General features: G+C 31.9%; 4 protein-coding genes across 4 annotated transcripts; 1 reads left to right on the plus strand and 3 right to left on the minus strand.

The window, feature by feature from the left end:
- Positions 1-852: 852 nt before the first annotated feature.
- On the minus strand, positions 853-1651 carry LOC107957056 (non-specific lipid-transfer protein 1). Its single transcript, XM_016892485.2, has 2 exons — positions 1238-1651; positions 853-1117 (listed from the first exon to the last, which is right to left on the minus strand). The coding sequence occupies exons 1-2, from the start codon at positions 1570-1572 to the stop codon at positions 1108-1110; spliced, it is 345 nt and encodes a 114-aa protein (XP_016747974.1). The 5' UTR covers positions 1573-1651; the 3' UTR covers positions 853-1107.
- A 4073-nt stretch (positions 1652-5724) lies between these two features.
- Positions 5725-8320, minus strand: LOC107957055 (PHD finger protein ING1). Its single transcript, XM_016892484.2, has 7 exons — positions 8129-8320; positions 7906-7977; positions 7526-7713; positions 6756-6819; positions 6542-6638; positions 6201-6360; positions 5725-6101 (listed from the first exon to the last, which is right to left on the minus strand). Exons 1-7 carry the CDS (start codon positions 8157-8159, stop codon positions 5991-5993), a joined length of 723 nt encoding a protein of 240 aa, XP_016747973.1. The 5' UTR covers positions 8160-8320; the 3' UTR covers positions 5725-5990.
- Positions 8321-10438: 2118 nt separating this feature from the next.
- On the plus strand, positions 10439-14084 carry LOC107960471 (beta-glucuronosyltransferase GlcAT14A). Its single transcript, XM_016896815.2, has 4 exons — positions 10439-11291; positions 11395-11470; positions 11730-11845; positions 13310-14084. The coding sequence occupies exons 1-4, from the start codon at positions 10694-10696 to the stop codon at positions 13822-13824; spliced, it is 1305 nt and encodes a 434-aa protein (XP_016752304.2). The 5' UTR covers positions 10439-10693; the 3' UTR covers positions 13825-14084.
- A 361-nt stretch (positions 14085-14445) lies between these two features.
- On the minus strand, positions 14446-18467 carry LOC107957054 (protein PAM71-homolog, chloroplastic). The gene is made up of 10 exons (XM_016892483.2): positions 18137-18467; positions 17112-17268; positions 16715-16898; positions 16289-16336; positions 16059-16155; positions 15329-15492; positions 15188-15253; positions 15036-15086; positions 14835-14939; positions 14446-14740 (listed from the first exon to the last, which is right to left on the minus strand). The coding sequence occupies exons 1-10, from the start codon at positions 18258-18260 to the stop codon at positions 14675-14677; spliced, it is 1062 nt and encodes a 353-aa protein (XP_016747972.2). The 5' UTR covers positions 18261-18467; the 3' UTR covers positions 14446-14674.
- Between the last annotated feature and the right edge of the window lie 9440 nt (positions 18468-27907).

Raw genomic sequence — 27907 nt, forward strand, 5'->3', positions numbered from 1 at the left:
CACCACCGGCCCACAGTTGGAATGTTTTGCTCCACTATGAATGTATAATATTGAAAATCACTACTACCTCCATGAATGTCGAACACATCCATCCCCACCCCCCCTCGCTTCGCTTTAATTTAATTTTTAGTATTTATTTTTACTATTTTCAATCTTTTTAAAATAAAAAATGCAAACATAATTCTTCAAAAAATATTTAAATATAAAATATATAGTGTTTTTTCTATATTACATTAATACTTTTTTACCCTTGTAATAGTTTATAAGTACCTCATTCCTTTTATCGAGCATAATGACACGAATCGAGCTTTAACGAGTTCTAATATGCAACGTCAAGCAATTCCGCTTTCTCATTTCGAGAAGTGCATTATTGGAACTGGGTTGGAACACCAAGTGGCTCTAGATTCAAGAGTTCCTGCTACAGAGAGAAAGATCATTTCTATCGATACTGACAATATTATTTTATCGGGCAATAGAGATGCTGTAGGCATTCCATTAGTTATGTATCAACGTTCCAACAAAAATACTTGTATGTATCAAAATGCTCGGATTCAGCTGGATAAATGCATTAAAAAGGTTAAATGATAATTTCATATAGTTAAGTAGGTCAGGGTGGGACAATTAATTACCATAACCGCACTATACTCACTATCCAAAAGAAAAAATCTAACTCACCCCATCCCGTATCTACTTTTCAGACAAAAATCCACTCCATTTTAAACTAATCGGAGATTTTTGGATTCTATCTGTTTGAATTATTTGAAGTTTAAATAAATTTCCATAAATTCTTTGACTTCCCTTTTATCAATCTACATTAAATTTAATAGGGGTCAATATTAAAACATATTAATCTGATTGACAAAGCATAAACTTTAATTCATTAAAACATTAAAATAGCCAATACATAGAGGATATAAAATTAGAGCCAACATGCAGGGACCAAAACATAAAACAAAATAAACAAAGCCTCACTACACTAAAGTGGAGACTAATTTTGGATTTTGAAAATTCCATCCCAAAATCCTTATTCATTCTTCTTCTTCTTCTTCTTTTTAATCATATATTTTATCTCCTGCAAGCTGCTGCAAAACCCTCTCTTCATCCATCTCACTTCACACTGTAACATATTTCAAAAACAAAAAAGGATAATATTAGCACTGATAGTATATTAGAGGGATTAAAACTGTAAATAAACCAATAAATAAAAGGTAAAAGGAAAGGGATGTAAGTTTAGTACTTTTTGCAGTTAGTGGAAGTGCTGATCTTGTAAGGGATGTTGACACTACATTTGGCTGGGAGGGTCTCAGCCAAGTTGCCTTTAATTTTGACAGCCTTAGCGGCAGCTTGCAAGCACCCACACACGGTTTGGCGGTCAGGGGTGGTTCGAGCCATGTTGTTCAGGGACCGGATCCCGTCGCAGCAAGCCTTCGGCACGTTCCCTCCGTTCTGCAAGTATGATAAGCAACCGGCCACTTTGCTTGTCACATCGCCGCATGTTATGGTGGTTGTGGCAATGGGCTCAACCACCAACATGCACAACACTAGAGCACAAACTAGCTTAAGAGCAGCCATGGGGTTTTCGATAGAAGAGACAATGAAGCTTTTTTGGTCACTGGAGAAGTGTTTTGAAAGGTGATGAGTTTCAATAGCGAAAGGCTTGGGGGGTTTATATAGATGGAGAGTTGGAACGATACAGCTTAATAGGTGAAATTGTGGTTTTGGTCCTTCTAATATGTTGAAATTTGGATTTAAGCCATTACCATTTTTTTTATAACTAAGGTATCCTCTATATCTGTATTACAGTCCATAGAGTTTATTACTTTCGGGGTTCGTGGCTACCCCTCCTAACAATATTGTCTTCAAGTAGTGGTGAATCTTGGCATTAAGTTTAGGGGCCTAACTAGATTTTTTAAAAACTTCGAGGGTTTTAGTGAGAATTTTCAAAAAAATTTTGTAAAGTCTAACTGAATTTTTTAAATATTTTCAAAGGGTTAATAATAATTTTAAAATTTTTTAGGGAGCCTAATTAAAATTTTCAAAAAATTTGAGGGGGGAGGCCTTTGTCTCCGAGGTTTGAACCCAATGTTCCCCTTATGAGTGCAATGTGCCTTATTATTGCACTCAATAATTTGGTATAATTTAACTACTTTAATAATATAATTAGTTAATCCGAAAAATGAACACAATTAACTACTTTAACCAAAATGCAAACATGAATTTTTTTAAAAACACCAATTCCGACCACATTGACATAATTTAACCAAAATTGGTGTTTTTCAGAAAAATCTGCATTAACATTGGAATAATTAATATTAATGACATTATAAAAGCAAAATCATTAAATTATGCTAAACTATAGGGACTAAATCTTTGAAATGAAACACAGAAAAGGAACCAAATAATAATTTGACCAACTTAATTAAATAGGTGTTAGTTGGTAGTTGGGGTTTAATTGAAATTGAGTTATTGCATCAAACTTCTCTTATGGTTTCCATTCTCTGCATGCAGCTTTGATTACAGAGCTGACATATGATCTTCAATGTCCATTAATAGGATAGTAATGACAAATATCCTTGTTTTTTTCTTCTTCTCTTCTTATTTTTTAAAATACCCAAACAACCATACAAACCTTATATTGGAATGAGGTATGTAATTTCAGTTTAAATTCTAAGCTCAATTGGTATAAGTATTTTTATCAATACAAGTAGATTAGATTCGAATATGCTGAAGCGCATTATCCTCCTATTTATAGATTAGGAAGGGGCTATGAGTAGTTATAGGTATTGTGTCAAAAAGAATAAATATGACTAGAATCTATAAAAAATTGTTAAAAAATAATTAAGGTAGCTAATATCGTATTGATGGGTATATGTGTAGTATTTTATATTTATCGATGTTTTTAAATATTTTTCATATACATGTGTATTTATATAATTTAAATTTTAGTTTTTTTTATAAATTATATATACATTTAAATATTTTTCACATGTATATTTATCGATAATTTTTAGTTCCTTAATAAATTATATATTATATATACATGCAAATATATCTTAATTGCATCTATATAAATATATTTATATGTAAATATAAGTTTTAAAACTATTAATTAAGTTCAATAATTTAATTTAATAATTTTTAATTTTAAATATAATTATAGAAAAATGAAAATGAGTAAGATTAAAAATTTTAAAAATGGGTTTAAAATATTAAAATTTTGCACTAACAACTACAAGCCAATATGCACCGGTACAAATTGAAACACACCAAACAGGATAGTAAAGGTAAATTTGTACTTTATCCCCCTTAAAAATGATAAAATTTGTACTATAGCAAAAATTACAATTTAATTTCTATCACCTAAAAAAATGTTCTAGTTTCCCTTGACACCACAACGGGTCAAAACACACTGAAATGACAGAAATACATGAAATTTTGATCGGAACTAAACATAGAATATTTTATATCATTTTAAGATTGAAATAGTACGTATCAACCAATACGATTGATACTGATTATCATGGTTCAAACTCTAAACAAAGTATCAACGAACAGAAACAAAGTTAGAAATTTTTTTAAAAGGATCGGGTTTGAATTATAATTTTTTAAGAGTGTTAAATATAATTTTAATATTGTATATGCATGGTTTAATTTGCATGAAGATAGAGTTTATTTCTTCGATGCTTGGAAAGGGTCATAGATTTCAGAGCATAGAGATAAATATGGGGCACCAATTCACTTCCCAAGATGTGATGGTAGTTTTTGTTTATATTATGCATCATAACTCATCATACACAATTTTATTGGAATTTTTTTTATAAATGTCATGATTTTGTTTTTAAATCTGATTTGATTTAATTCTAAATTTAATCGAGATTTAAAATATAAAAAAAATATTCTTCCCTGAAATAGTTAGGAGAAAGGGATATATTAAAGTCATAATTGAATTTAACTATAAAAGTGCAGTGAATATGTTAAATGATTTGCTAAGGTCATCATCAATAATCTTAATTTGAAGAATAAAGGAGGAATGCAGACGTAGTTAGACTGTCAAATTTCAACATGTGTTTCGTGAAGTAAATAAAATAACTGATTACATAACTAAATCTTGTTTTAAGAATAAATATAATCTCGAAATTATTGATTTCCTTATGTTTGATATTAGACAACTTCTTTGAGACTTCCATTTTATTACGTGTGTATATTTACTATATAAATAATATAAAATGATAAAAATACATTTAAAATAATGTAATTTATATTATAAAGCGATGGTGTTTTCGTCTTTTCTCAAAATAATACAAAATATATACCAAATATAGAATTATGAGTGTTCCTTTTTTTGGACTCTTTCTTTTATGTAAAGTACAAAAGTCAACAAAATGGGAAAGGCAATGGGAAATGGGTAATGGCAGGCGTGTGGAGTGTGGACCCAAAACAGTGATGGGTGAACAAACCCCCGATTTCCCATAGACTGAGCATCGATGCCGACGCCGACGCTATTCATAGACGATGACACGTGTTGCAGTACTAAATTCTCCATTTATTTCGATATTTATTTAGATATTATAAGATGAAATTCTTTCTCTTTCCATGGAATTTGGGTTGAGATTCAGCTTTTATCTAATCTCTTAACAAAATTTATAAAAATCTCTTTTTTTAAATTTTTTTATCCAATTTTATATATTTTATTTAGATAATTTTTATTTTTACACTGTTTTATAATATGAATATGTACTTACTTTTACACATTTTTAAGTATTTTACTTGAGAAATTATTTTATGAATCTTCCCGTCATACCATTTATAGTTCATTTCTAATTATTTAATGACATTTCAACAATTTTTTTCATGTCATTTATATATAATTTTAATAATTTTTTTATCTAGAATCTCAAACCCAAAATATTAAACTACAAACCTAAAACATAAACTCGAACATTAAACCCTAAGCCTTGAACCTTTGAATCTAAAACCTAAACTTTGAACCAAAATCCCAAAACCCAAAACCTCAAGATTTAAGGTTTAATATTCACGGTTCAAGTTCGATATTCAGGATAAAAGAATTACAAAAATTATGTGTCAATAAAATAAAAAAATTGTTGAAATGTCATTAGATAATTGAAAAAAGACCATGTATGATGTGGTGAGAAAGGTCAATTAAATAATTTCTCGTTATACTGAGATGATGTTACGGGCCAATCGAATACCATTACAAAAATATTCTTTTACATATAAATTAAGTTATATTTTTACAAAAGTATTTTTATCTTTTTTATATAACAAATCAATAAAATCATAATGAGATTTAAACTCACAAAATTATATATAATAAACAATTAACTTTACCATTATAACCAAAACATCAAGTAATTTTTATATGAAATTTTAATAAATATATTTATTACATCATGATGTGTTATAAATCTAGTTTTATTTAATTTCGTAAAAAAAAACATTATTTAATATTTCCATGCAGGTTGGGAGTAAGAAAATTTTTCTTTTTCTTCAAGTTAGGTTTGAATATTAGAATTTTAAATAAAATAAAGTTTAAAATGATGTTGAAACAATATTTATAACAACTTATTTAAACCCTACATACGATAATATTAAACACGATACGATTACACGATATAAACTTTACGAAAAAAAATAACTAAAATGCGACAAAATTAAAAATAAAAACAAAAACATAAATATAATATGAATGTCTCAAAATCTATATAATATGAAACAAAATAAAATTAATTAGCCAAAAACATCTTACACTTAGAAATCTTCAATACAGATCAAAGCTCTAAACAAATTACAGTAATTCATTTACAGGCAAAAAGCTTTTAAACAAAATGGTAGAAAAGCATCCTAGTAGCTAACATATATCATCAAACACAAGTTCCTAATGCAAGCAAACGTTACATTTTGCAGTAAGGCTGCCCAAATACACTATCACAGGCTTCTCCATAAGAAAAAAAGATAATAAACATTCAAAATTATCTGCCTTTACGACGATTTTTCACGGCCGCACAATCCGGACAATACCATTTCCCTTTCGGTTGTTCTTTCAGACCGACACAGCCAAAGTGGAACCACTCTATCTTGCACTGTTAAAAGGGGGAAAGAGAGTTTTCATCAGATCAAAATTAGGAAGTGAAATCGGAAATAGTATCGGAGAAAGATATGTAAGGGACTTGGTTACGTACATTGGGGTTATCACATGCTACCATCTCTCCATAGCTAACTTGGTTGCACAAACAGTACGTCGGCTCATTAGGATCCACCGGCAAGTCTAATTCCACACCAGTTGGATTTGCTGCTGATGCTGCCACTTCTGTTGCCGCAGCTGCTGTTGCTAGACGTGTTCTACAGAAATACGTAACTCCGATGATATCATGTATCTAGTGAAACATTTTGCATATAGATGTAATAGAAGGAAGTAACAGTCGAAATTAAAGGAGCATTCCTTGAAGCATGAATCCAAAATGGATGACCATTGAACAACATAAAAGGAAATCTAATGAGCTAATGTATAATAGGTGCATACTTTTTACGCCCTCCTCTTCCACTTTCACCAGACCTTCCGGATTTAGTGGTAGCATCGGGAGTTTGAGTAGGCGATGCAGTAGCAGTATTCTCTCTTTCTGTTGAAAAAAAAAAAACATAATTAGAGTACGGTTTAAATATGCATTACAGAAGAGAGGCTTAAAGTAACAAAGGCTACGTTAAATAGGGGTGGAAGCAGAAAATTAACAACATACCACGCCGTAGCTCTTCACCAGACTTTTTCAAGTAGTGATCAAGTTGTTGTATATGTGAATCCACCTGAAACGTGATTACATCAAGCACGGAACAACTAATAAGGCTCGAACCTAGTTCCATCCAGCATTGAAATCTTAATATGCTTGGTGTCACAAATTTGACAACTCCAAACATATATGAACAACCTAAGATAATAACAAATACTTTCTTCATGAATAGGAGAACCATCCACCATTTTATTGATATGATTTTGCATTTGCAACTCTTAGATCACTAGTTCATGAAACAGGGTAGGAAGAGGAAACACCGAATCATGGATACTATTACCCTCAAAAACACACTCATTCAGAATATTGTAGGTAAAAGTATCATGAAGGACTTTGTATTAGTCAACTAGCATTTTGCCCCCTCTACTAAAAAAATGGGTAAAGTAGTCCTCGTACATTAGATCAAAAAGCAAATCGGTCATTTTTGTTAAAATTTTCATCCATTATACTGTTAAAACTGACATTATTGATGAAATAACCGGACACTGACATATGGTGTGCCACATATACAATATGTTGACATATTGAGACCCATTTTTAAAAGTAAAAATGGATAAAATATTTTACAAAAGGACTAGTTTGCTATTTGATCTAAGGCACTAACTTACTGAGTAGAGGGGGCAAAATGCAATTACCTGTCTCAGTGATAGCCATAGCATATGAATCGGATAACAAAGTGCAGGGATCAAACATCAAAGTTCAAAGGGAAAAAGCCAACGCACCAAATCATATGCTTGAATTGCCAGGGCAACCTTTTCATCTGCAATCCTAACACTATGCTTTTGTTCATCAAGTGCTTCTTCGGAGAATCTAAGAAGCGAAGTATCAGGCGTAATGTTGCCAGCCCTCAAGCCTCGTTTCATATCCTCTATTTCTTGTTCACATCGTTGTTCATTTTGCCTAACAATTTCTGCTCATATCAATCAACAAAACAGATAGTATTTTACAACCAAATGAAATAGGATTTCACTTCATTGCATTCATTGGCTTTAAATTCAATATCTCCAAAGTTATCTGTTCAAATTAGATAGTTAACAACTTGAATTTATAACATTTTCAAATAAACCCCCAAAAAGATTAAAATTAGGGTTTAAAGGAATACCTTGCAAACTTTTGTCAAGATCACGCATCAAAGCATATTTTTTCTGAAGAATATTGGGCAATGCTTCCAAGTCTGTAAAATTTCAATATGTCATAAATCGTAGCGGAAAATCCTTAATTAGGGCTCCTTTTTTTCTTCTCAAATTTAGACTATAAAAGATAGGAATAAAATGCGAAAGAAATTAATTTAGAAAAAAATTTGACAAGGAGAAAGGAGAAATTACCTGCTTGAAATTCATCAATGAAGAAGGACATTTTAGGAATTTAGTTTTTTTTTTTTTTTAATTTTTGCAATTGAATTTCGATGGGTAGTTTTGCTGATACGTTCCCGCCACTGCTAAAACAAACGAACTAGAAGCCTTAAGAAAAGCTGAAATTGGGTTACTTTTATATGCCGAATGACGTATTTAGCCTTCACTTTTCAGATACCTTGGAATGAACCTTGATTTATTGTTCTAGTTAAATTCTGCCATTAGTCCCTGTACTTCAAAAAATTTACGGATTTAGTCTATATACTATAATTTGGTCATTTTTAGTCCTTGCACTTTTAAATTTTTCTAAATTCCAGTCCTTACTAAACGATAACCGTTAAATTCATTATGCTAAACTCTGCTATTTCTAAAATTTGATGTGGCAAAAAAATTATTATGTGTAATGTCATGTCAACCTGTTATTTTCACATATTATTAATTAAAAATATAGTTTATGGATTAATGACGGTCATTTGTGCCAAGATCAGAATTTCAAATTTTGAAAAATATAAGGTCTTAGAAAAATTCAATCAGAGAATATGAACTAAATTTACAATTGTTTGCATAGTTCAAGACCAACAATTGAATCTAACCAAATAGATTTAATCGCTACTGTTTAGGTTAGGACTAAAATTTTAAAATTCATAAAGTATAGGGACTACAATTTACCAATTCAAAAAGTACATGGACTAAAAAGATATGCTAATTTGGAACAAGGCATGCATGATGAGAATTAGATTCCAGTGAAAGTTGGCTCCCTGTGGGTGCCTAAGATTGAGATGTATGTATTAAAAAAGGTTAGTATTTGGCATAAAAACATTTCTAGTTAAAAAGATGAGATAATTCTCTAAACACTCTTAAACGGGGTCATTGCCAATAGTAGAATGGTGGAGTTACGCTTAATTCATCAACTTCTATATTGCCATATCCCAATATCTTAGGATGAAATTGTTGATCGCATGACCAAAACTGCTACTACTAGATTCATAAGTTTACAACTATTTGAAGAATCTCCAATATCTGATCGCAATCATGCTTTTACACTTCTTTAGTTTTATGCTTAATGTTGTAATCGTTTAGTATTGTTATTTTCTACTGAAAAACAAAGAAGTTGAACTGATTGTTGTAAATCGGAGAAATATAAGTTCCTTCAAAAGCAAGTAAAATCTAAGAGATGTAAGGCACAAGAAAGATAAGATCTCTTGACATAAATTTATATGGGGAGACCTTTCAATTCCTTTCATTTCTTGGTTAGCTATACAAGATAGGCCCCAACTAAAAGTAGGCTAATTTCCTAAGGTTATCATGTGGATCATGTCCGTTGATTATGCAATGTAAACGGTTGGTTCGGTTAATATCCAAATTAAATTATTCAAAATGTAAAAATATTTAATCGTTAATCAAATCAAATTTTTTTTAAATACATTAACTGAACCAAAATATTTTGGTTAATTCGGTTAGTTAACCTAATTACTCAAAATTTATATGTTTTTTTATATTTTGATTAAAATAAGTATAAAATATATAAAAAATACATTGCTAATGTTCGTTTTTTTACTAGTTTAAAAAACTTTAAATGGTGGTGAAAATAAAAAATAAGACATTAGAAACACTATATAAATCTTGAAAGTTAACAACCAAACAAAAAGTTAATAATTATATATAATATATATTATTTATTTCGGTTAATTGGTTAATTATGTTAAATATTTGATTTCAAACTGAATTAACCGATAACCGAAATTTTAAAAAATTATTAATTGACCTTCAACCAAACTAAATTCAACCACTGTCCGATTGACCGAATTAGTTCGATTCGGTCGATTAATTCGATTTTAACCAAACTATGAACGTCCCTAGAATAGAAATAAAGCATTGGGTCGAACTCTTCTTTGGTGTTAAGTTAATAGCTATGAATAGTCATCAACTCTCCTAAAAGGGTAGAAAAATGTGACCTATTATGAGACATACAATGCATTATAGGCATATAATCATTATGCTTTAATCGGGTTATTCTATTCCATCTCTTAGAACAAAAAGAACTTAAATCAAAATACTTACCAGCATGTCAATACATTTATACAAAACTTTTACCCCAAGCATACACAATAAAACTGTAGACAGTCAAGTGAAATTCAATCCACGGAATATACGAATTCTTGTCGGAAAATATGAAGTTGGGTGTGGTGAAAATCTTTGCCTCCTACAATCATGTGCTTTGACTTTTTAAAACAAATTGGGGTTGTTTTGCAATTTAGTTAGAAGAATTGTCAAAGTATGTGAATTTGTTGAGGGTATGGAGGGCAATTTTTTTGTAATAACTTATTCCCAAAAAATAGAAAAAAAAAGTTGTAAAATTACATTTTTACACCTTGCATTTGAATAATACTTAACCATGGTGAATGATGGACAGGCAGCCAAACAGGGTCTTATTACTTATGGTAAAAAAAAAAGAAAAAGGACCGCTCCATTAACCCAACAAAAATAGATTTCAAAAGATAGCTACCAAAACTCAAAACCGCTGCCGCCACCGCCACAATGCATAACAACCACCAACAAACGCCGCCGGCATCGCCGTATAATTCTAACGCCGCTTCGACAACCACCGCTTCAAAAGACAACTCCAAAGCTACCGTTTGTATAATCTTAGCCACCTCTTTTTTTTCCTTCCTCTTTATCATCGCCCTCCCTTCCACTAGCCCAATTCGACCCTTAACCATAATCCGACCCGATCCTGCTCTTTTCCCCAATCAACCCATTTCCCTAACCGAGATCCCTTCCGCACCCACCCCTCCTTCCATTTCTTACTTCATATCAGGATCCGCCGGTGATTCGGCTCGGATCCTCCGGCTACTCTTAGCTTCTTATCACCCGAGAAACCATTACCTTCTTCACCTTGATCTATCTGCTTCGCAAACCGAGCGTGACCGGTTGGCCATTACGATCCAAGCGATACCCATTTTTAAAGCCGCTCAAAACGTCGATGTTGTAGGGAAATCAGATTATGCTTACCCTAGAGGGCCATCGGCAATCTCTTCTACTCTTCACGGTGCCTCGATTTTGCTACGTTTAGCTTCGGATTGGAATTGGTTTATCTCCCTCAATGCCGGCGATTACCCGCTTGCTACTCAAGATGGTAATTTTAAAAATAATAATAATTTTTTTTTGGGGGGGGATTTAATTCTCTGGGTTTTGTCTTTTGATTGATCTTCTTTTCTGGGTTTTTGTTGATTTTGCAGATATTCTTCACATCTTGTCTTACTTACCTAACGATCTCAACTTTGTGAATCACACAAATTATATTGGCTGGAAAGAGTATGTTAACTTCATTTCCATTTCTTTACTTTTGCAAAATGCACATTTATATACAAAATCAAATTAGTATCGTTGTTAGAATTGGTGTTTCACATCAGTCATTTGTTCATTTTTAGTAATCAAATTATGATTTTGCCTTTAGAAAGCAACTTCATTGCATTTTAAGCAATTTCCTTTGCTGGTTATTAGATTGATGTGGTTTAAGGTGATGCATGTTGTCTAATATTTAATTTTATGTTTCGGGGTTTCATTTATTTAGGTCCAAGAAATTGAAACCGATAATTGTCGATACGGGGCTTTATCTTTTGGAAAAGGAAGAGATATTTTATGCTACTCAGAAGCGGGAACTGCCGACTGCTTTCAAGTTGTTTTCAGGTATGTGTTCGTACGTTTTTGGTTAATTCCTGCTCTTTATTCTTTTCATAATGTTTTAGGTAAATTGATGTTGCTAAATAAGGGAGCAAATATGAAATGTATGTGTATTCTGAGCTTCTTAATTATTGGATTAGATGATATCAATAAACAAAGATAGCATAGATTTAGATTGGTGGACCCTGCAATTTCTGAGTTGATTAAGAATGTGATTTGAATATATAGGTTTATATATTTGTGTGAGATCATAGATTTGCATAGTTTGTGTGAATGCAGTCGTCATTATGCTATTTCTTGATGGAATTAGAGTCACTGAGTGTATGGTGCTATACTGTATAGGTTCAAAATCTTATATCACCTATTAGAGGTACTACTAGAATGTTGTTTGTGGAGCATGCAACTCAATAGGACCAATCAGCTTGAAACCAACTCTTACTTCTCTGCATCATCTTATAGTTATTCTTCTAATTACTGTCTTGGAGATGTGACGAACATCAATTCATTTAGTATAAGCTGGTGTTTTCGTTTTTCTTGCAAGTTTAGGAGTATAATTTGACAGAGCAAGTGCAATGAGCATGTGTGTTCAGAATATCAAGTTAGGCCATAGATAATACCTAGTAAGTTAATGGTGGTTCCTCATGGTGTTAAGGATGCATGCAGGAATAGAATTTCATATGGAATGCATTAATTCAATCCATTTTCATAAAGGCTATATAGTTTAAAGAAACAGAGGGAGGAAGGAGAGATAGTCCAGTTTAGCATCGTCTGTGGTTTACATTTATTTCAAAGAACAGAAATTTTGTAGAAATAAAGCTGAATTTTTTTTTTGAAGCCTTTATTTCTGAACATGGATATCCTCGTTGCCGTTCTATAAAGTCCTGTCCAACCTTCTGCTTTGTGTAGTTGGTTGAAATTATTATGGACTGCTCAAATAATACTGCTAGCAACATTTTTTTTTATTGATTGTAAATACTCTTCTATTAAGTTAAATCGCAGTAAATACTCTTTTAATGTAGTGTGGCCTGAGCTAAATGCATAAAGTAAGGCAGTTTTGTCAGTGTTCTGGGGAACTGTGAAGATGGATTCACTAGTGAATGGCCTTATGTGCTATTTACCCACTAGCTCCATCATGCATGTTATGGATTGAAACCATTTCTCAATTATGCATGATTAAAGTTATAGTAAGTTTGTCGTGGGTGTCCCTTTTCTTTGGAGAATATCTCTATTGATGAAATGCTCATGTGGAACATTTCTATAAGGATCATTATTCTAGACAACTGCTACAACATAAAGTTCCTCATTTTGCCAAGAGTTACTTTTTAATGGCCAATTAGCTCCCTGAAGATTACTTACTTTCTTAATTATATACTGTTGCAGCCATGGGAGGTATTATAAGCCATTTGTTTTACTGAGATTTTTTTTTCCAGCAAGTTGTGAAATAAAACTAGAGATCTGGTCTTTTTGCAGGTTCTTCGTTTACGATGTTAACTCGTAGTTTTGTTGAGTTCTGCATCCTTGGTACCGACAATCTTCCGAGGACTTTGCTCATGTATTTTACAAACACGCCTTATTCCTACTCCAATTATTTCCCTACTGTCCTTTGTAACTCTGACCAGTACAAGAAAACTGTGATAAACCATAACCTACAGCATGTAGCCTTCAACAAAACCATTTCAACAAAGCCTCTCTCACTCAAGCCTGAAGAATTCGATGCTATGATTCAGAGTGGAGCTGCTTTTGCGACACATTTCCAGTTTGACAGTCCAGTACTCGACCGTATCGACCGAGAAATTTTGAAACGCAGCCCCGGAAAAGTTGTACCAGGTGGATGGTGCTTAGGTGAGCCTGCCAATGACACATGTTCAGTTTGGGGAGATGCCAGTATCTTGAGGCCTGGTCCAGGAGCAAAAAGGCTCAAAAAGCGAATTGTTGACTTACTTGCAGATGATAAGTATCGATCCATGCAATGTCGAGATGAATGATGTAATGGATCAATCTACATGGAGATATATGAAATTGGGGAAACAAAGAGGTAACTGATGCGGATCACTCTTAAAATTTGGCCCTTACATTCTTTATAGGAGTACTAAAATTTTATCAAGCATCTAGTTGTACCATGATTGTTGTAAAGTAAAAGTTATAATTCATTTGTTCTTGTACTCGACATTTTTTATCAGCTTTAGAATGTAGTTTCTATGGTTAACATGATGGGATTCTATTTATATGGTTTAATTCTGTGTGCTATGCCCCATTCTTTGGAACTTTGAATATTTTCAATGTTTACCACTCTTTTGATATCTTACTTCTAAGCAAGGCTTGTATAAGGGGGACGGGGAAGGGGATGATATGGTTTGAATCGTGTCATTTAAGTGTTGTTATTATTTTAATTTTTTTTAAATTATGTCACATTAATGTTTTTAATAGTAAATGAAAGAACTCGTTTGCTCTTATAATAACCTAACTCGAGATTAATTTTGGATTTAATTGAGATAAAATTGAACATCAGAAATTTTGGACCGACAAAAACGTCAAGTCCATAGTTCATGTTAATTATTATTATTCATTAAAAAACAAACAAACAAACAAATATTGAAGGAAGAAAATTGTAGCAAAAACATGTCAATCATGTCTTCAATATTTAGCTAAAAGCTACAAAGAAATCATGTAAGTCCACATATAATTCTAAATACAATAAACCGTTCTAAGAACTAACATGGCAGCCTCTTAATACCCCTAACTGCAACATTTTGCCCTAATTGTTTTCTCAGCATTTTATCACAACATTTGCGCCGGAAATTAGCCCGACATTTGCTCTATGTTCTGTATAATCAATCAGAAAACTCCAAAAAATGTGGCCACTGCAAACACAAGAAAAAGCGCTCCGCCCAAATAACCAACCTGATCGAACATACAGCAGTTCCTTAGTAAGTCAAAATGCATGTACCTGAATATGTCCGTATTACTATAACACGATGGAAGTTTCGGGTCTTACCAGTTTCTCAGAAATATAGTTGGCAAGAAATGCTCCTCCGAGAATTGCAATTGATGTTGCAAGTAGGTGTCCGGCAATGGCTCCACTTGCCACACCCCATGGTGACTGTAGAGACAAGGTAGCCAAGACCGTTGAACTATTCTGATTTAGAAATATATATATACGTATAGAAAATAAGAAACGAAGTTAGTGAAGTTGCACCTGTGCGGCGCCAAGCGCGATTGTTGCAAGCATTGAACGGTCTCCCCATTCCTAAAAGTTATAGTAAAGTTATAAATCAGGAGTTATCGAAAACAACCAAAAGTACAGCCTTTTGTTTCGGAGAGAGAAAAAGAGGATAATGAGATGCTTACAGCGAAGAACACAAGGCTGAATGACTTCCAGACAATTTCGAGTGGATTCGAGAGTTGTTTTGATGCCTGAATACGTTAAAAATAGAAGTCTCTATTAGCTTTTTCTTTTAATAAAATAAGACATGTGAAGCAGCCGATTACCTTTTCTTTCACGAGTTCCTCAGCTTCAGCAAACTCATCAAGTTCAGGGCCTCCCTCAGCACCTTTCTTTGCTGCCGTCGGTGGAATGTCCCATGCATCTTTTATAGATTTTAAGCCAAAGAACACGAGAAGAGCTATTGCTGCATATTCTCCGAGCGGCAAGGCTGCACAATAAATGAAAAGCATTAATGTGCACATCAGAAACTTTACAATAGATACATTCATTACGAAAAATATATAGATTCAAGGGTAAACAAACTTGATAATACATCATGAATATCTTGGGCTCAAGGAAACAGTAGGGTTCTATGTTTCTCTAATTCCTTATTTTGTTTGATGTGCCCTTGTCCAGCACATATTCAAACATAGGTATAGGAATACAATCCTCGAAGGACTGCCCGAATACACGGATAAACTTAGTGTTAGAGACACATACCATAATCCAACACTCACGCTTAAGCCTAAGTAACGAAGGTGTAACGTGTTAGACAATTTAGCATAGAACTATTACATGCCAATGGCTAAACAGTTGGTTGAACTAAATCAAATTCAAATGAATGTTTATATCTATCAAAAGGCTAAAAAGAAAGTCGGCACATATTGCAGTGTTAATACTACTTCTATGTAGAAGCCAATATGCTCATAATCGCACTTCTTAAATCATCGAAAACAGCAATTCTCATTAGAAATTCTTGACGAGACAAGGGAGATGTGAGGAGTAGGAACTTACTGGTTTGGAATTGAGCAGGGACTGACTGAAAGATCCGTCCGATTATTACTGACAAGATTGTCATAAGAGAAAGAGCACCCATCGAGCCCAACAGAACCTTTCCAATGATTTAATAAATGTCAAGAAAATAGATTTAGTCCAAGAAAGAAAAAGCGTTCAGTAATACCATAAAACTGAAATTAATGAATGAATGGAAGCACGCATAGATAAGCATTTAGGAGAGAAAATACCAATCCTTTCTCGTATTGCATGGCCAAGAGTGCAGCGATGAAAAACGTCTGGTCAAGAGATGAAAAACATAACTTGAATATCAGGCAAAGGTTTCAAAAAGCACAATCAAACGCGTATGAAAAGAACAAAGATTTATATTCAAAAGTATATGTTCAAAAGAAGAGTCAGATCCATTCAATCAACATAAAAATGAAATGGAGTAATAGGCCTCGAAAAAGGACAGAGAGACAGGACAACAAATATTTATCTATAAAATAATCATAAGCCTTATTCAAACTTATCGGCTTTTGCAACATGATCTTTCCACCTCAATCCATCATTAGTTAGGATCATTCTCGGAATGTTTCAAAACATCGGACCATAGCACTAATGAGCAGCGATTAACAGGTGAAAATACATGAAGTTATTTACGACAAATGTGTTACCTTGTCTCCGATTTCAGAAACAAAGATCAATGTGAAAGCAGCCGTGAAGCCTGATTTTGCTATTGCTGCTAAGAGTGATGCAGGTCCACCTTTTGCAAAGGCAATTAGTGACAATACTAAAGTACATCCCAATAGCACACCAGCAACGGAAAGAGGGTAAGGAATTTGACTCGGAGGCTTCAAACTGCAAAAATGAATAGTATTAGATGATATATAAGACATCAAACTAGAACCTCACTTCATCGTAAATTTATGAGCACTTCGGTGCATATATGTTGTTACGTGAAAAAAGCTATGCATCTATTGAACCACGAGGAAAAACCACAATAGAACTATAGAGAAACCGAAATGCTGTTTGAAAAGTCCAAAATACTAGCATCTACCGGACATCACTTACGCTTCTGATGAACTGTCACTGCGCGGGCCCTTCACAATACTTTGGTCTTCTCTTTCATCCTTATCTTCATAGCCCCCGGATCCAATACCTACATTGGATGCTCGTGTTCTAAACGTGCTGCACGTTGAACTCAACCTTGATATTTTTCTACATTGTACTAGAAAAAAAAGTTGCAGAACAAGTTAACAAATGCTGCTGTGTCTAACAAAACCGGATTAGAATCAGTATCGTGTACGGACATAAATATGAATGCACAAAGAGTAAAACAGTAGTAAAACTGAACAGAAATCAAAACTATGTAGAGCAAGCTGATAAACAGGACATGATTCGGTTACCATAATATCAAGCCAAAGAAACTGCTAAGAGCATTTTGATCCTTAAATCTAATCTTATAATCAAAATTCAAACTCCAGTAACATAAACTTCAAACAAAGGCATCCCGAGTGCAATGCAATAAAACAATAGCCTAAGAGAAGGGGTCGTAGATGTTGAGACTGAACCCCGGATTTGCAGACTTGTTGAGGTGACTGCATAAACTAACTAATCTAAGCTCTGGGATTGCCGGAAAACAATCTTTGGATTGCTCACTTACTAAATAAATACAATACAGAGTTCCTTTCCAAAGTTTTTTTTTTCACAAATTCATAAAAATTTGGAAGATTATCATCGGTCGAAACTCGAATATAACCCGAATTCATCTCTCACCTTTAACTCAAAAACACAATCAGAGACCACACAAAATTCCAGTCTATTTATGCATAACTTTAAAACTGGTTCATTTAACTCCCACTTAGCTCCAAAATTAAAACCTCAAAAACACCAGCTAAATTCATACCCTGGTTTCATCTAACAGTTAATTTCACTAATAATAAACACCCTTCCAAATCTATTCAATAAAAATGAACCCTAAAATTCAACTTAATTCATAAAAATAAAGCCACCCAAAAAGATTCCATGAATCCCATCACAAAAAAAAATGTAAAATTCACCAAAAAAAAGGGAAGAAGATAGAGAAAAAAACTTACATGAAGGAGAAATGGGTAGTCTTGAAACACTGTCAAAAGATGGAAATGAATCCACAACAACCAATAAAGGAAGTTTCCTTCTTGAAATCACTGGGGGTCTATGATGGATAACCAATCTCTGCATTTTAAATAGTTAGAAAAAAAAACTAAGTAAATTAAAGTATATATATATAAAATTTGCCTTCTACAAGTTCATTTCATCTCTTTGTTCTAATTCTTGAATACAATGAAGTACAAGAAAGTATCTTTTGGGGCCTTTTTTTTTTTTTGAAGAATCTGGAGCGAAGAGAGTTGATGATAGAGATTGAAAAAAAAAGAACAGTTGTTTGCCTGGTTAGAAAGCTTTGGTTTTATGCCACGTGTGTTTTTGTGTTAGATAAAAGGGTAAATTTCCCAGCAGGTCACTTTAAAATAGCATTATTTTTATTTTGGTCACTCTAATTTTTTTTATCAACTTAGTCACTCTAATTAAGATGATTGCTCGAATCGGTCACTGTCGTAAAAAAATCCGTTAATTTACTAACGGATTACTGACATGATATTTTTTTTAAATTTTAAATAAAATTAGGATCTCTTTATAACGTATTTTTAGTAAAACAATGAGCACATTTTTTTATATTTTAAAAATTATTTTTAAAATTTTCAATTAAATATGTTTATTTTAGTTTTTTTTTTGAGAAAATGAAATAAATATTTATTTTTTAAACCAAACAGAACATAAGGGCTTTAGATCTATTATTTTTCTTATTGATTAATTGCATTTAATGTACTTAAAATATAGATTAATATAGATTAATATTGTACAGCCCATTTGCCCGGGCCCAAGAAAGAAATAAAAGGCCCAGCACCCTGGCCCAACAGCCAAGCCCACATCAGACTAGGGTTTCAGAAACTGAAACCCTAGTATCCCACTTGCCGCTGCTCTCTGTCAGCCGCACGTCCCATCGCCATCTACCGCCACCAACTCCACCATCAGCCCCTGCAACAAAGAAGCAAACACGCAAGCAGCAATAACAGAGAAAAGTAGAAGCAAAATCAGTTATAAAGAGGCCGAATATCATCTTTATAGGCTCTCTCCGATTTTTGTAAAAAAAAAAACACTTATTGGCAGAAAGAAATGAAATAAAAAAAAGGTTGATTACAGTGCATCTCTTTCTTATTTTTTGTTTACGTTCCTTTTTTATTTTATTTTATTTTGTTTCTTTTTCTACAAAGATTTCAAAAGCAAAACAAAACGAAGGGAAGAGAGTTTTACCTGATTTCGGCGGAGGTGAGAAGGAAGAACTGAAAGGTCTCTTCCGATTTCGGCCCTTTTCGCCAGGATTTTGGCTTTTCTAACTCCGGATATGAACCCAACTCGAAAAGAGGGGTAAAATAGGCCTTTTTGGACTTTTCCGGCCACCGCAGACGGTGGCACCATCGCCGACGGCCGGTTACTGGCGCGGTGGCCGACGGTCGGACCTTAGGCATGAGGCCGGACTGCCCAAAAGGGCTTGAGAGAGTTTTTGAGTTTCTTTTTTAAGAAAAGTGAAGAAAATGAGAAATCTGAAAAAAAATTTGATTTTTATAGCGCCTGGAAACGACGCCGTTTTGGCCAGCTTCATCTGGCCCCAAAACGACGTCGCTTTACTCCCTAGCCCGCGCGTCGACCCGACCCAACTCAGGGGATCCGCGTGTTTTCTATCAAGGGGTTATTTGTGATTTAGGCCCTTCCGCATTTTCGATTTGATTCAATTTAGTCCTTTTACGACTTTTCTTCATTTTTTAATTTGGATCGAAGATTTTTCCCGTTTTTTTATTTGGTCCTCAATTTGTTGGACCCCTGGGGAGGGGACGCTTGGCCTGAAATTGGGTTTATTTCCCATTAGGTCCTTCGCCCTTTCGCGCCTTTCCATTTTGGTCCTTATTTGCGCATTTATTTACTGTACAAATGCCCTTAAATTTTTTTATCCCAATTGGGTCCATTTCGTTATTATTATTATTATTTGTACTTATATATTTTTTTTATATATTACTATTATTATACCATTAGTTTAATATTATTGTTGTATTTTATTTTATATTCGCTTATTTAAATTTTGAATATATTTGTCCTATTGTTATTAATATTATATTTAGTTATATATCTATATATCTTATTATATATATCCATATATCTTAATATATATATGTGCATATATGTACATTTCTCTTTATAAACATTTTTTAGCTTATATATACATATACGTGCACACATTCTTATAACTTTATCTATATATATATATATATATATGCATTTATACATACTTATATTTTATATTTATAATTTATCTATACATCTATATATATACCTATATACATACTTTTCTTTTTCTTTTTCTCACGAATATACATATATATACTTAAATTTTTTATAACTTCTATATACATATACATGTAGATATTTATATTTTTATATCTCCTAATACATATATATCTTTCATATTTTCGTAATTCTATGTATATACATACATATGCATATTTCCCTTAAATATACATGTACATATACATGTTCATATTTTATAATTTTCATCTATTTTCCTTTATTGTTTTGTATGATCATTTACTATGTATTTATATGTCTATTTTTTATGCTTCAGTTTATTTATTTATTTATTTGCTATGGAATGTATGATTTATTTATTATTCGTTTTGTTCATTTTTTTATTTACATAATCATGTTTATTATTCCGCCATGCACATGAATATCATATTTTAAAAAAGGGAAATATTTCCAAATAAGGCGATATTTTGCGTTTGGAAATTCGAGGAACGTGCCCTAAGGTACTGAGTTTCGATTTCTCGTTCGACCAAATAGCTAAATATCCTTTTAAAAACTTTTCAAAAATAAGGCAATGTTTTGCGTTTGGAAATTCGAGGAACGTGCCCTAAGGTACTGGGTTTCGATTTCTCGTTTAACCAAATTGTCAAATATCCTATTGAATTTAAACTCATTCCATTCGAATTTTTTTTAAAAAAAGGATCGTATTTTAAATTTCTTTAAAGTTTTCAATCTTCGACATTAAGACATTAACTAATCAACTAGGTACCAATTCTGGGCGTTACGAGGGTGCTAATCCTTCCTCGTACGTAACCGACTCCCGAACCCGTTTTCTAAATTTCGTAGACCAAACTTGTTGTTTTAATAAAATTAAATTGTTTATTAAAAACAACCGCTTTTAAAGGTGACCCGATCACACCTTATCAAAAAAGATTGGTGGCGACTCCCATTTCCCGTTTCATTTTTCAAAACCCAAGTCGACCCCGTTTCAAACAAAAAATGGTGTCAACAAATATTTTTAATTTGATCCTTAAATTTCAAATTCTTCTTATTGAATGCTTAAACTAAAGTATCATTCCAATCAAGTCTTTCCATTAATCTTGCCCTCTCCCCTTTGTATTGTTTTCATAAAAAAATTAATATTTTTATACTTAAAAAATAATACAAAATTATTTTAACACTAAAAAAATTATAATTTAACTTTTTATCTTAGGTCCCAAAAGTTCTTGCTTCATGTCCGAGTATAGCCTAAACTTTTTAGTTAAATGTCAATTTGGATTTAAAATGACTCTTTTTCTAAACACATGTGAAGAATAAATTTTAGAACATGTTTGTTAGGACCTTAGTTGTTTTTGTGTCTGAAGTTGTTCCACATGTCCGAACATTACTTTAAACTGCAAGTTTGATCATTATGTTTAGACAGATCTTTCGATAACAATATGGACATGCTTTCAAGACAACTAAGTACAATATAAAGTTGGCATTTTTTTTTACTTTGATCTTCATAATGTGTTACACAATTGGCAAATGATCCTCAAGCCATGTTTTAGGTTATCATTAATGTTGTTGATCGAATTTGGGTAAAGAAAAGAAGAACAAATCGAACTTGGAGACCAAACTTACCTATTTTACTTGAAGGGACAATTATTGAAGATTGTTCAAGAGATAAATTCAACCATGAGTTTTACCTTATCAAAACTACTTGGAGAAGTTGTCGATTTTTAGCCTATAAATAGGCTACATTGTCGCATATCCTTGGTGTGCTTGTGGAGCTTTTGGTTGTTTATTTGCTTATCTTTGTTTTGTGTTTTTACGTTCTTGTGTGAAGCTCTCATTGGAAAGCAAAATCTTATTGTAAGTGAGGTTATTTGTGGCGAGTATTTGTAACAATTGGGTTCATTATTGGGTTTGCAATTACTTATTTAGGTAAGGGTAGATTAGACTAAAGCCAATAGGTGATCCAGATAATTTTTGAATAAAATCATTCACTAAGTGAGGGTTTGCATAGTAGAAATGGTGAATTCGAGTTGCGTTAATAAATCTCTTGTGTCTATTTCTCTTCTCTTATTTGTTGATTGCCTTTGTTCTATCCACACCTCTATTCAAACATATGTCTGAACATCAAATTGGACAGAAAGTAATTCGAGACTCTAACAATTGTTATCAAAGCTTGACTTCAGACATATTTAAAAGGGATCTTGAGCTATGATTTGCAATAATGAAGTCTAAGAAGAAATATTGTTATATCTCACGTCTACCTATGGTGATTAAAGCATTAAATTCAAACAATGACAGTGATGTTCCTAGCAACAACCTACAGGATGCATTCAGTCATATGTTGAAGAACATGAAAGCACTGTGTCAATTGAATAAGCCCTTAAGGGAAGAAATTATCATTTTCAGAGGAGAAAAAGAAAGGGTCAAAACCGTGCTCAAAAAGAAAAATGATGTGATTTTTTTATTTGGAAAAGGTTAACGAGATGCTTGATGAAACAATCAAAGAAAATGATAAGATGATTGTTAAAATGGATGTAACTTTGAATCCAAACGAGAAAAAGTTAAATGATGTCAAAGCCACTCTCAAGAAATATGAAAACCAAAATGATGATATCTCTGATGTTGGGAGATTGGAACCTGGTTGTAATGAACATGTTAAGAAACTTATATCTCCCACGAATTTTATTAAATCTAAAGAGATGGTTACTACTTCTCCCTTTGAGACAGGTAAAAAGATGAATAGAAAACATGTTTATACTATTGTGGAAAGGCCAGACAAATTAGATCTCGTTGTTACAAGCTAATGAAAAATCAAATGTGGAGACAAACAAGTCTTGTTCAATGTAATGTTGTAACATTGATCAGAACATCACCTAGGCAGCATCATATATGTGGCAAGAAGGAAGGTAAACACATATGCTTTTATTGTGGGGGAAAAAAAGGGCACATCAAACCTCACTGTGTTTAAAAGGATTCAATATTAGAAGTTCATATCAGAATGGAACAAGAAGACCACAAAAAAAAAAATGGGTGAGAAAAGATCGATCACATTTGAGCTATGAAGATCAACAAGTTATTGATGCTCATGTCAAGCATAAGGTTACAACTTAAGTGGATCATATTGAGAATATTTCAAAGATCAAACATACTTCATTTTGTGGAGAAGGTACTTGTTGTTCCACAAGCTACAATCTCTATTGTTGAAGATGTAGCACCTCATCCCCTTAAATAAATTTGAAGCAAATGAGCAAGGGGAGGATAGAGTGAGGGGGGAGTAAGTTTGTTGATTTTGATATGGTTTGGTTTATGTTTATGCTAATTATGGTTTATGCATTTGGGATGATTTAACTTGGGGGTTGTTTTTATTTAGCAAACATTCGAATTTGATGATTGGAAGTACATGTAGATAAATTTCTATTCATGGTTTGAGGCTCATTAGTACTATTTTGGAAGAAGAGGTTGAGCTGAAACATACACGGATGTTCAAAATCCTATTCAACCAGAGACTGGAACAGAATAGAACTGACAAGGGGAGTCTTTTGGCCTTTTGACAAAAAGGGGGAGATAAGTTGATAATTTGCTGGTTTATTGATGATTATTACTACCAATTTTTTGTTGTTGTTGTCATCATCATCATCGTTTTACTATTTCCATTTTTGTTGTTGCTTTGAAGTTTTCTTTCCTTGATATCTTTATTTTATGCATGGTGAAAGGTAAAGTTGTTTTAGTCATTTGCCGATAAATTTTGTCAAAAATCCAAAGTGAGAGATTGTTAAGAGCTTAGTTTTTTTTTCTCCTCAACCAAAATAAGAGTTTAGTTGTCCTAGTCTATGAAGTTGCTCCTCATGTTCGAACATTTCTTTAAACTGCAATTTTGATCACCATGTTCATTCTTATGTTTAAACAGTTGTTTGGACAAACTTTTGGTGTATCGATACAACTATGACAGAACAATATTCCTCCCCTATTTTAACTTGTTTCGACCCTCAGAGACATTTAATCGATCTCAATCACCTCCAAACACTTAAAAATTGTTTTAAAACTCTTAATGAAGAATTTAATCAATTGAAGTAGCTTTATAAGAATGGATTCATGTTCGATTTTCACTTTGAATTCAAGGTATAAGTTAATCTAAATTGCCCTGACAACAAATATCGTATCTCACATTCAAAGTATAATATTCTTATCAAACGTAGCATCAATATTATAAAAAAAAATGCATATACTCACATACAACACACTAACTTCTTAGGCTCTTATGCTATATATGATCCTTCTTATTGTATTCTCGATGGCTTCTTATTTACAGCATGTAGTGCCTCCCCCTCCGCTTGGTGGGCCATATGTGCTAGGAGGGTCATAATACCCAAGAATCTTTCGTCCTACATGCAAATATCATCATCATTAATATTATTAGCATGGTTTGGATTAATTTATTATTTATTAATTTAAATTATAGTATAAAAATTTAAAAATTATAATTTGTTCAATTTTTTTATACTTTTCGTATATTTAGAATTAATCTCTATACTTTTATTTTTAAGAATTTAGTTTCTCTATTTTCAAATTTAAAAATTTATATCCATTTGTTAACAATGTTAGAATTCTTTTGTGTTGGTGTGACATTTTGAAAAAAATAAAATACACTTGGTATTGACGTAACAAAAAAATAATATTTTAGGACCTGAATTTAATAAAGAATTTTAACAGTGTTAACATTCTTAAAAATTCATATAATCATTTTAATTAGAATAAAGTATTTAGATTAACTAATAACATTATAAAACTTGACGTAACGTATTAAGCCAAATTTAAAGTATATAGATTAAGTCTCAAATGTAAGCGAAATATAAGGATTAAATTAAAATTTAACTACTCTTAAAATCTAAAAAGTAGAAGGATTGAAATTGAAATTTACCCATAATATTCTCAATATGGAAGGCTTTAAAACTTTCCTTTTATATATAATTATTCATATGTAGGGATAACAAAACGATTTTTCTTATATTACTATATATTATAAAAATTTAAATTTTAATTAGAATATATTAAAAGAAAATTTATTTAAAATATATTAAAAAAAAGTTAAAATGTTCTTAAGTAAATTAAATCTAAATTCAACTCAACACGACATAGAGACAGAACGTTATTGGAGCTAGAGAGTCTTGTTCCACCTAACCCTAATTTTAGAAAAAGAGCCTCTAACTCTATTTTTTTTTTGAAAATTTTTATTAATCACTAAAATTTTGAAAGTTCTATAATTATTGAATCGGAGGCGACCATAGTGAGTGTTGGCCGGCGGTCCATCCTTAAAATGTAAAATTTCACTTTTGACTCTTTAAATTTTACAAGACTTTAATTTGAAAAATAGTAAAATTTTGCATTCTGACTTTTTAAAAATGATAAAATTTTGATTTAATTTTTTAAAAAACTATAAAGATATAAACTATTAAAAGATGAAATTGCATTTCAACTCTCATAAAATTATACAACTTAATTCTGACCTATCAACATAAAAACAATAGAAAAATGAAGAAGAAGAAGAAGAAAATTTCAGAGACCCTAGCTATAACATATAAGAAGAACTAACCGAGATTGGAAGGTTTGAGAATCAAATCGTGAGGGGTAACAATGGCGGCAGCAAATGAGATGAGGACCATCATGGCTATGAACAGCAGCATCATCTTCGCCTGTGTTAAACCCATTTTTAAGGCCGAATTCTGATAGTAAATGAAATCTTCAAATGAATGGAAAATTGGCAATAGGATGATGATGGAGAAGAATGGGATTTTGTAGCATAGTATTTATAGACTGATATGTTTAAAGCCATGAGTTCCATTACATGATAATTAATTAATAAAAGACTGCTGAAAATTTGAAATTTAAAGTCACAGCCTACTCGATGTTGAAAGGTTTACTGAAAAAAGAGTGAAGAATTCAATCGATGACTGGGTCTTGGGGTTAGTTACTCACTTGTCCTACCTATGACGTATCTTGTATGTGTATTATTTGCAAAGGGAAAAAAAAATGAAATATAATATTCTTATATTTAATGTTTTAATAACCACATCGATTATCGAATCGATCAAATGATCGATTTTTAGTTTGATTAGTTTGATTCATGATTAAATAATAACTAATTAAATTTATAAAATCAGTTCAATTGATCATTCTTTTGTCTTAATTTTTAGTGTTTTTACGGATTTCAAACAGTTTGCTTATAAGTCGATTTAACTTTTTTTGTTTGGTTGAAATATTGATTGATTTTCACTCCAATCAACTTGTCTAATTGATTTGATCGAATTCCAATCACAATGCTTACATTCATTTTAGAATGCACAAATTGTTTCTAACGTATTTGTTTTTAATCCCAATAGCTAAGAAGGACAGTTAGTATCAACGTTGTTGAAACCGAATCAATTGGCACACCAATTCGGGGAAAAAAGTTAAACTTATTAATTTATTTAATCAATTCAGTCAAATCGAAAATTAGTAATATGACCAATTCAACCACCTTTTCAGCTGTAGAAACATTGATTAGCACATACAAATCCATTGATTTAACAACAATAATAATAACATACACCGTCACCAACAAATGTTAAGTACATGTAGTAGTAAAACATATTACACTCCAAAAAAAAAGGTGTTTAAATTTTAGAAACAATCTTATTAGAAGGGATAATTACGGATATCAAACATGTACAATAAAATAGACATCCTCGCACAACAATTACTAAATAATTATATGTTTATTAAAATATGGATGACATGTAAAATTAGTTAGATTTCATAATCGGGTGTATTATAAAAAAATGAAGGTAAATGTGATTAATTCAAAAATGCTTTGTCAAAAATATCTAAAAATAATAATAAGTTGAAAAAATTGAAGAAAATAATGGTTTCATCTTATTGTTGAATCCGTAAAAATAATATTAATTTAAGCTTTTTATCTTTTGTATTGTAGTAATTATAAAACGATTCCCCAAAACAGCCAAAATTCTAATATTTGTTGTAAAAATATACGGTTAATACTTTATTATACTAGAAAGACACGCGGTAGGATGTGACGCCACCTGTAAAATTAACATTTTACTAATCAATCTCCGCAATTAAAGGTGACTAAAACTTGATTCAGATTCGAAAAAAATTTAAATTTTGAGTTAATTGAATTGGGTTATTCGAATGATTCAAGACAACTCAAATAAGTAATTCGAGTTTCGAGTTCGAACCAAGTTAAATTTTACAATTCAAATAACAGATTAGTGTAAATACTCTTTGATCCTTATCAAGTTTGAAAATTAATACATTGGTCTCTCTCAACAAAAATTACAAAATTATTCAAAATAAATTTTAAATTTCAAAATATTTATAAAAATCCCAAATTTTATATGTTTTCAAAAAATTCTAAAAAAATCTAAAATATATATAAAAAAAGTTAAAACATTAGAAATTCTCCGGAATAATAATTTTGG

Source organism: Gossypium hirsutum, chromosome A02, assembly GCF_007990345.1.
Source record: "Gossypium hirsutum isolate 1008001.06 chromosome A02, Gossypium_hirsutum_v2.1, whole genome shotgun sequence".
Taxonomy (NCBI): Eukaryota; Viridiplantae; Streptophyta; class Magnoliopsida; order Malvales; family Malvaceae; genus Gossypium; species Gossypium hirsutum.

What these genes read in the sequence shown, in the direction of transcription:
- LOC107960471 (XM_016896815.2), top strand. Translation starts at nt 10,694, where the DNA reads ATGCATAACAACCACCAACAAACGCCGCCGGCATCGCCGTATAATTCT. An exon ending in AATTATATTGGCTGGAAAGA is followed by an intron (nt 11,471 to 11,729) that starts GTATGTTAACTT and finishes TCATTTATTTAG; the next exon opens with GTCCAAGAAATTGAAACCGA. An exon ending in TGCTTTCAAGTTGTTTTCAG is followed by an intron (nt 11,846 to 13,309) that starts GTATGTGTTCGT and finishes GTCTTTTTGCAG; the next exon opens with GTTCTTCGTTTACGATGTTA.
- LOC107957055 (XM_016892484.2), bottom strand. Translation starts at nt 8,159, where the DNA reads ATGTCCTTCTTCATTGATGAATTTCAAGCAG. An exon ending in TCTTGACAAAAGTTTGCAAG is followed by an intron (nt 7,714 to 7,905) that starts GTATTCCTTTAA and finishes TGATATGAGCAG; the next exon opens with AAATTGTTAGGCAAAATGAA. An exon ending in TGGTGAAGAGCTACGGCGTG is followed by an intron (nt 6,639 to 6,755) that starts GTATGTTGTTAA and finishes TTTTTTCAACAG; the next exon opens with AAAGAGAGAATACTGCTACT.
- LOC107957054 (XM_016892483.2), bottom strand. Translation starts at nt 18,260, where the DNA reads ATGCAGAGATTGGTTATCCATCATAGACCCCCAGTGATTTCAAGAAGG. An exon ending in AGGAACTCGTGAAAGAAAAG is followed by an intron (nt 15,254 to 15,328) that starts GTAATCGGCTGC and finishes TAACGTATTCAG; the next exon opens with GCATCAAAACAACTCTCGAA. An exon ending in TCAGCCTTGTGTTCTTCGCT is followed by an intron (nt 15,087 to 15,187) that starts GTAAGCATCTCA and finishes TATAACTTTTAG; the next exon opens with GAATGGGGAGACCGTTCAAT.
- LOC107957056 (XM_016892485.2), bottom strand. Translation starts at nt 1,572, where the DNA reads ATGGCTGCTCTTAAGCTAGTTTGTGCTCTAGTGTTGTGCATGTTGGTG.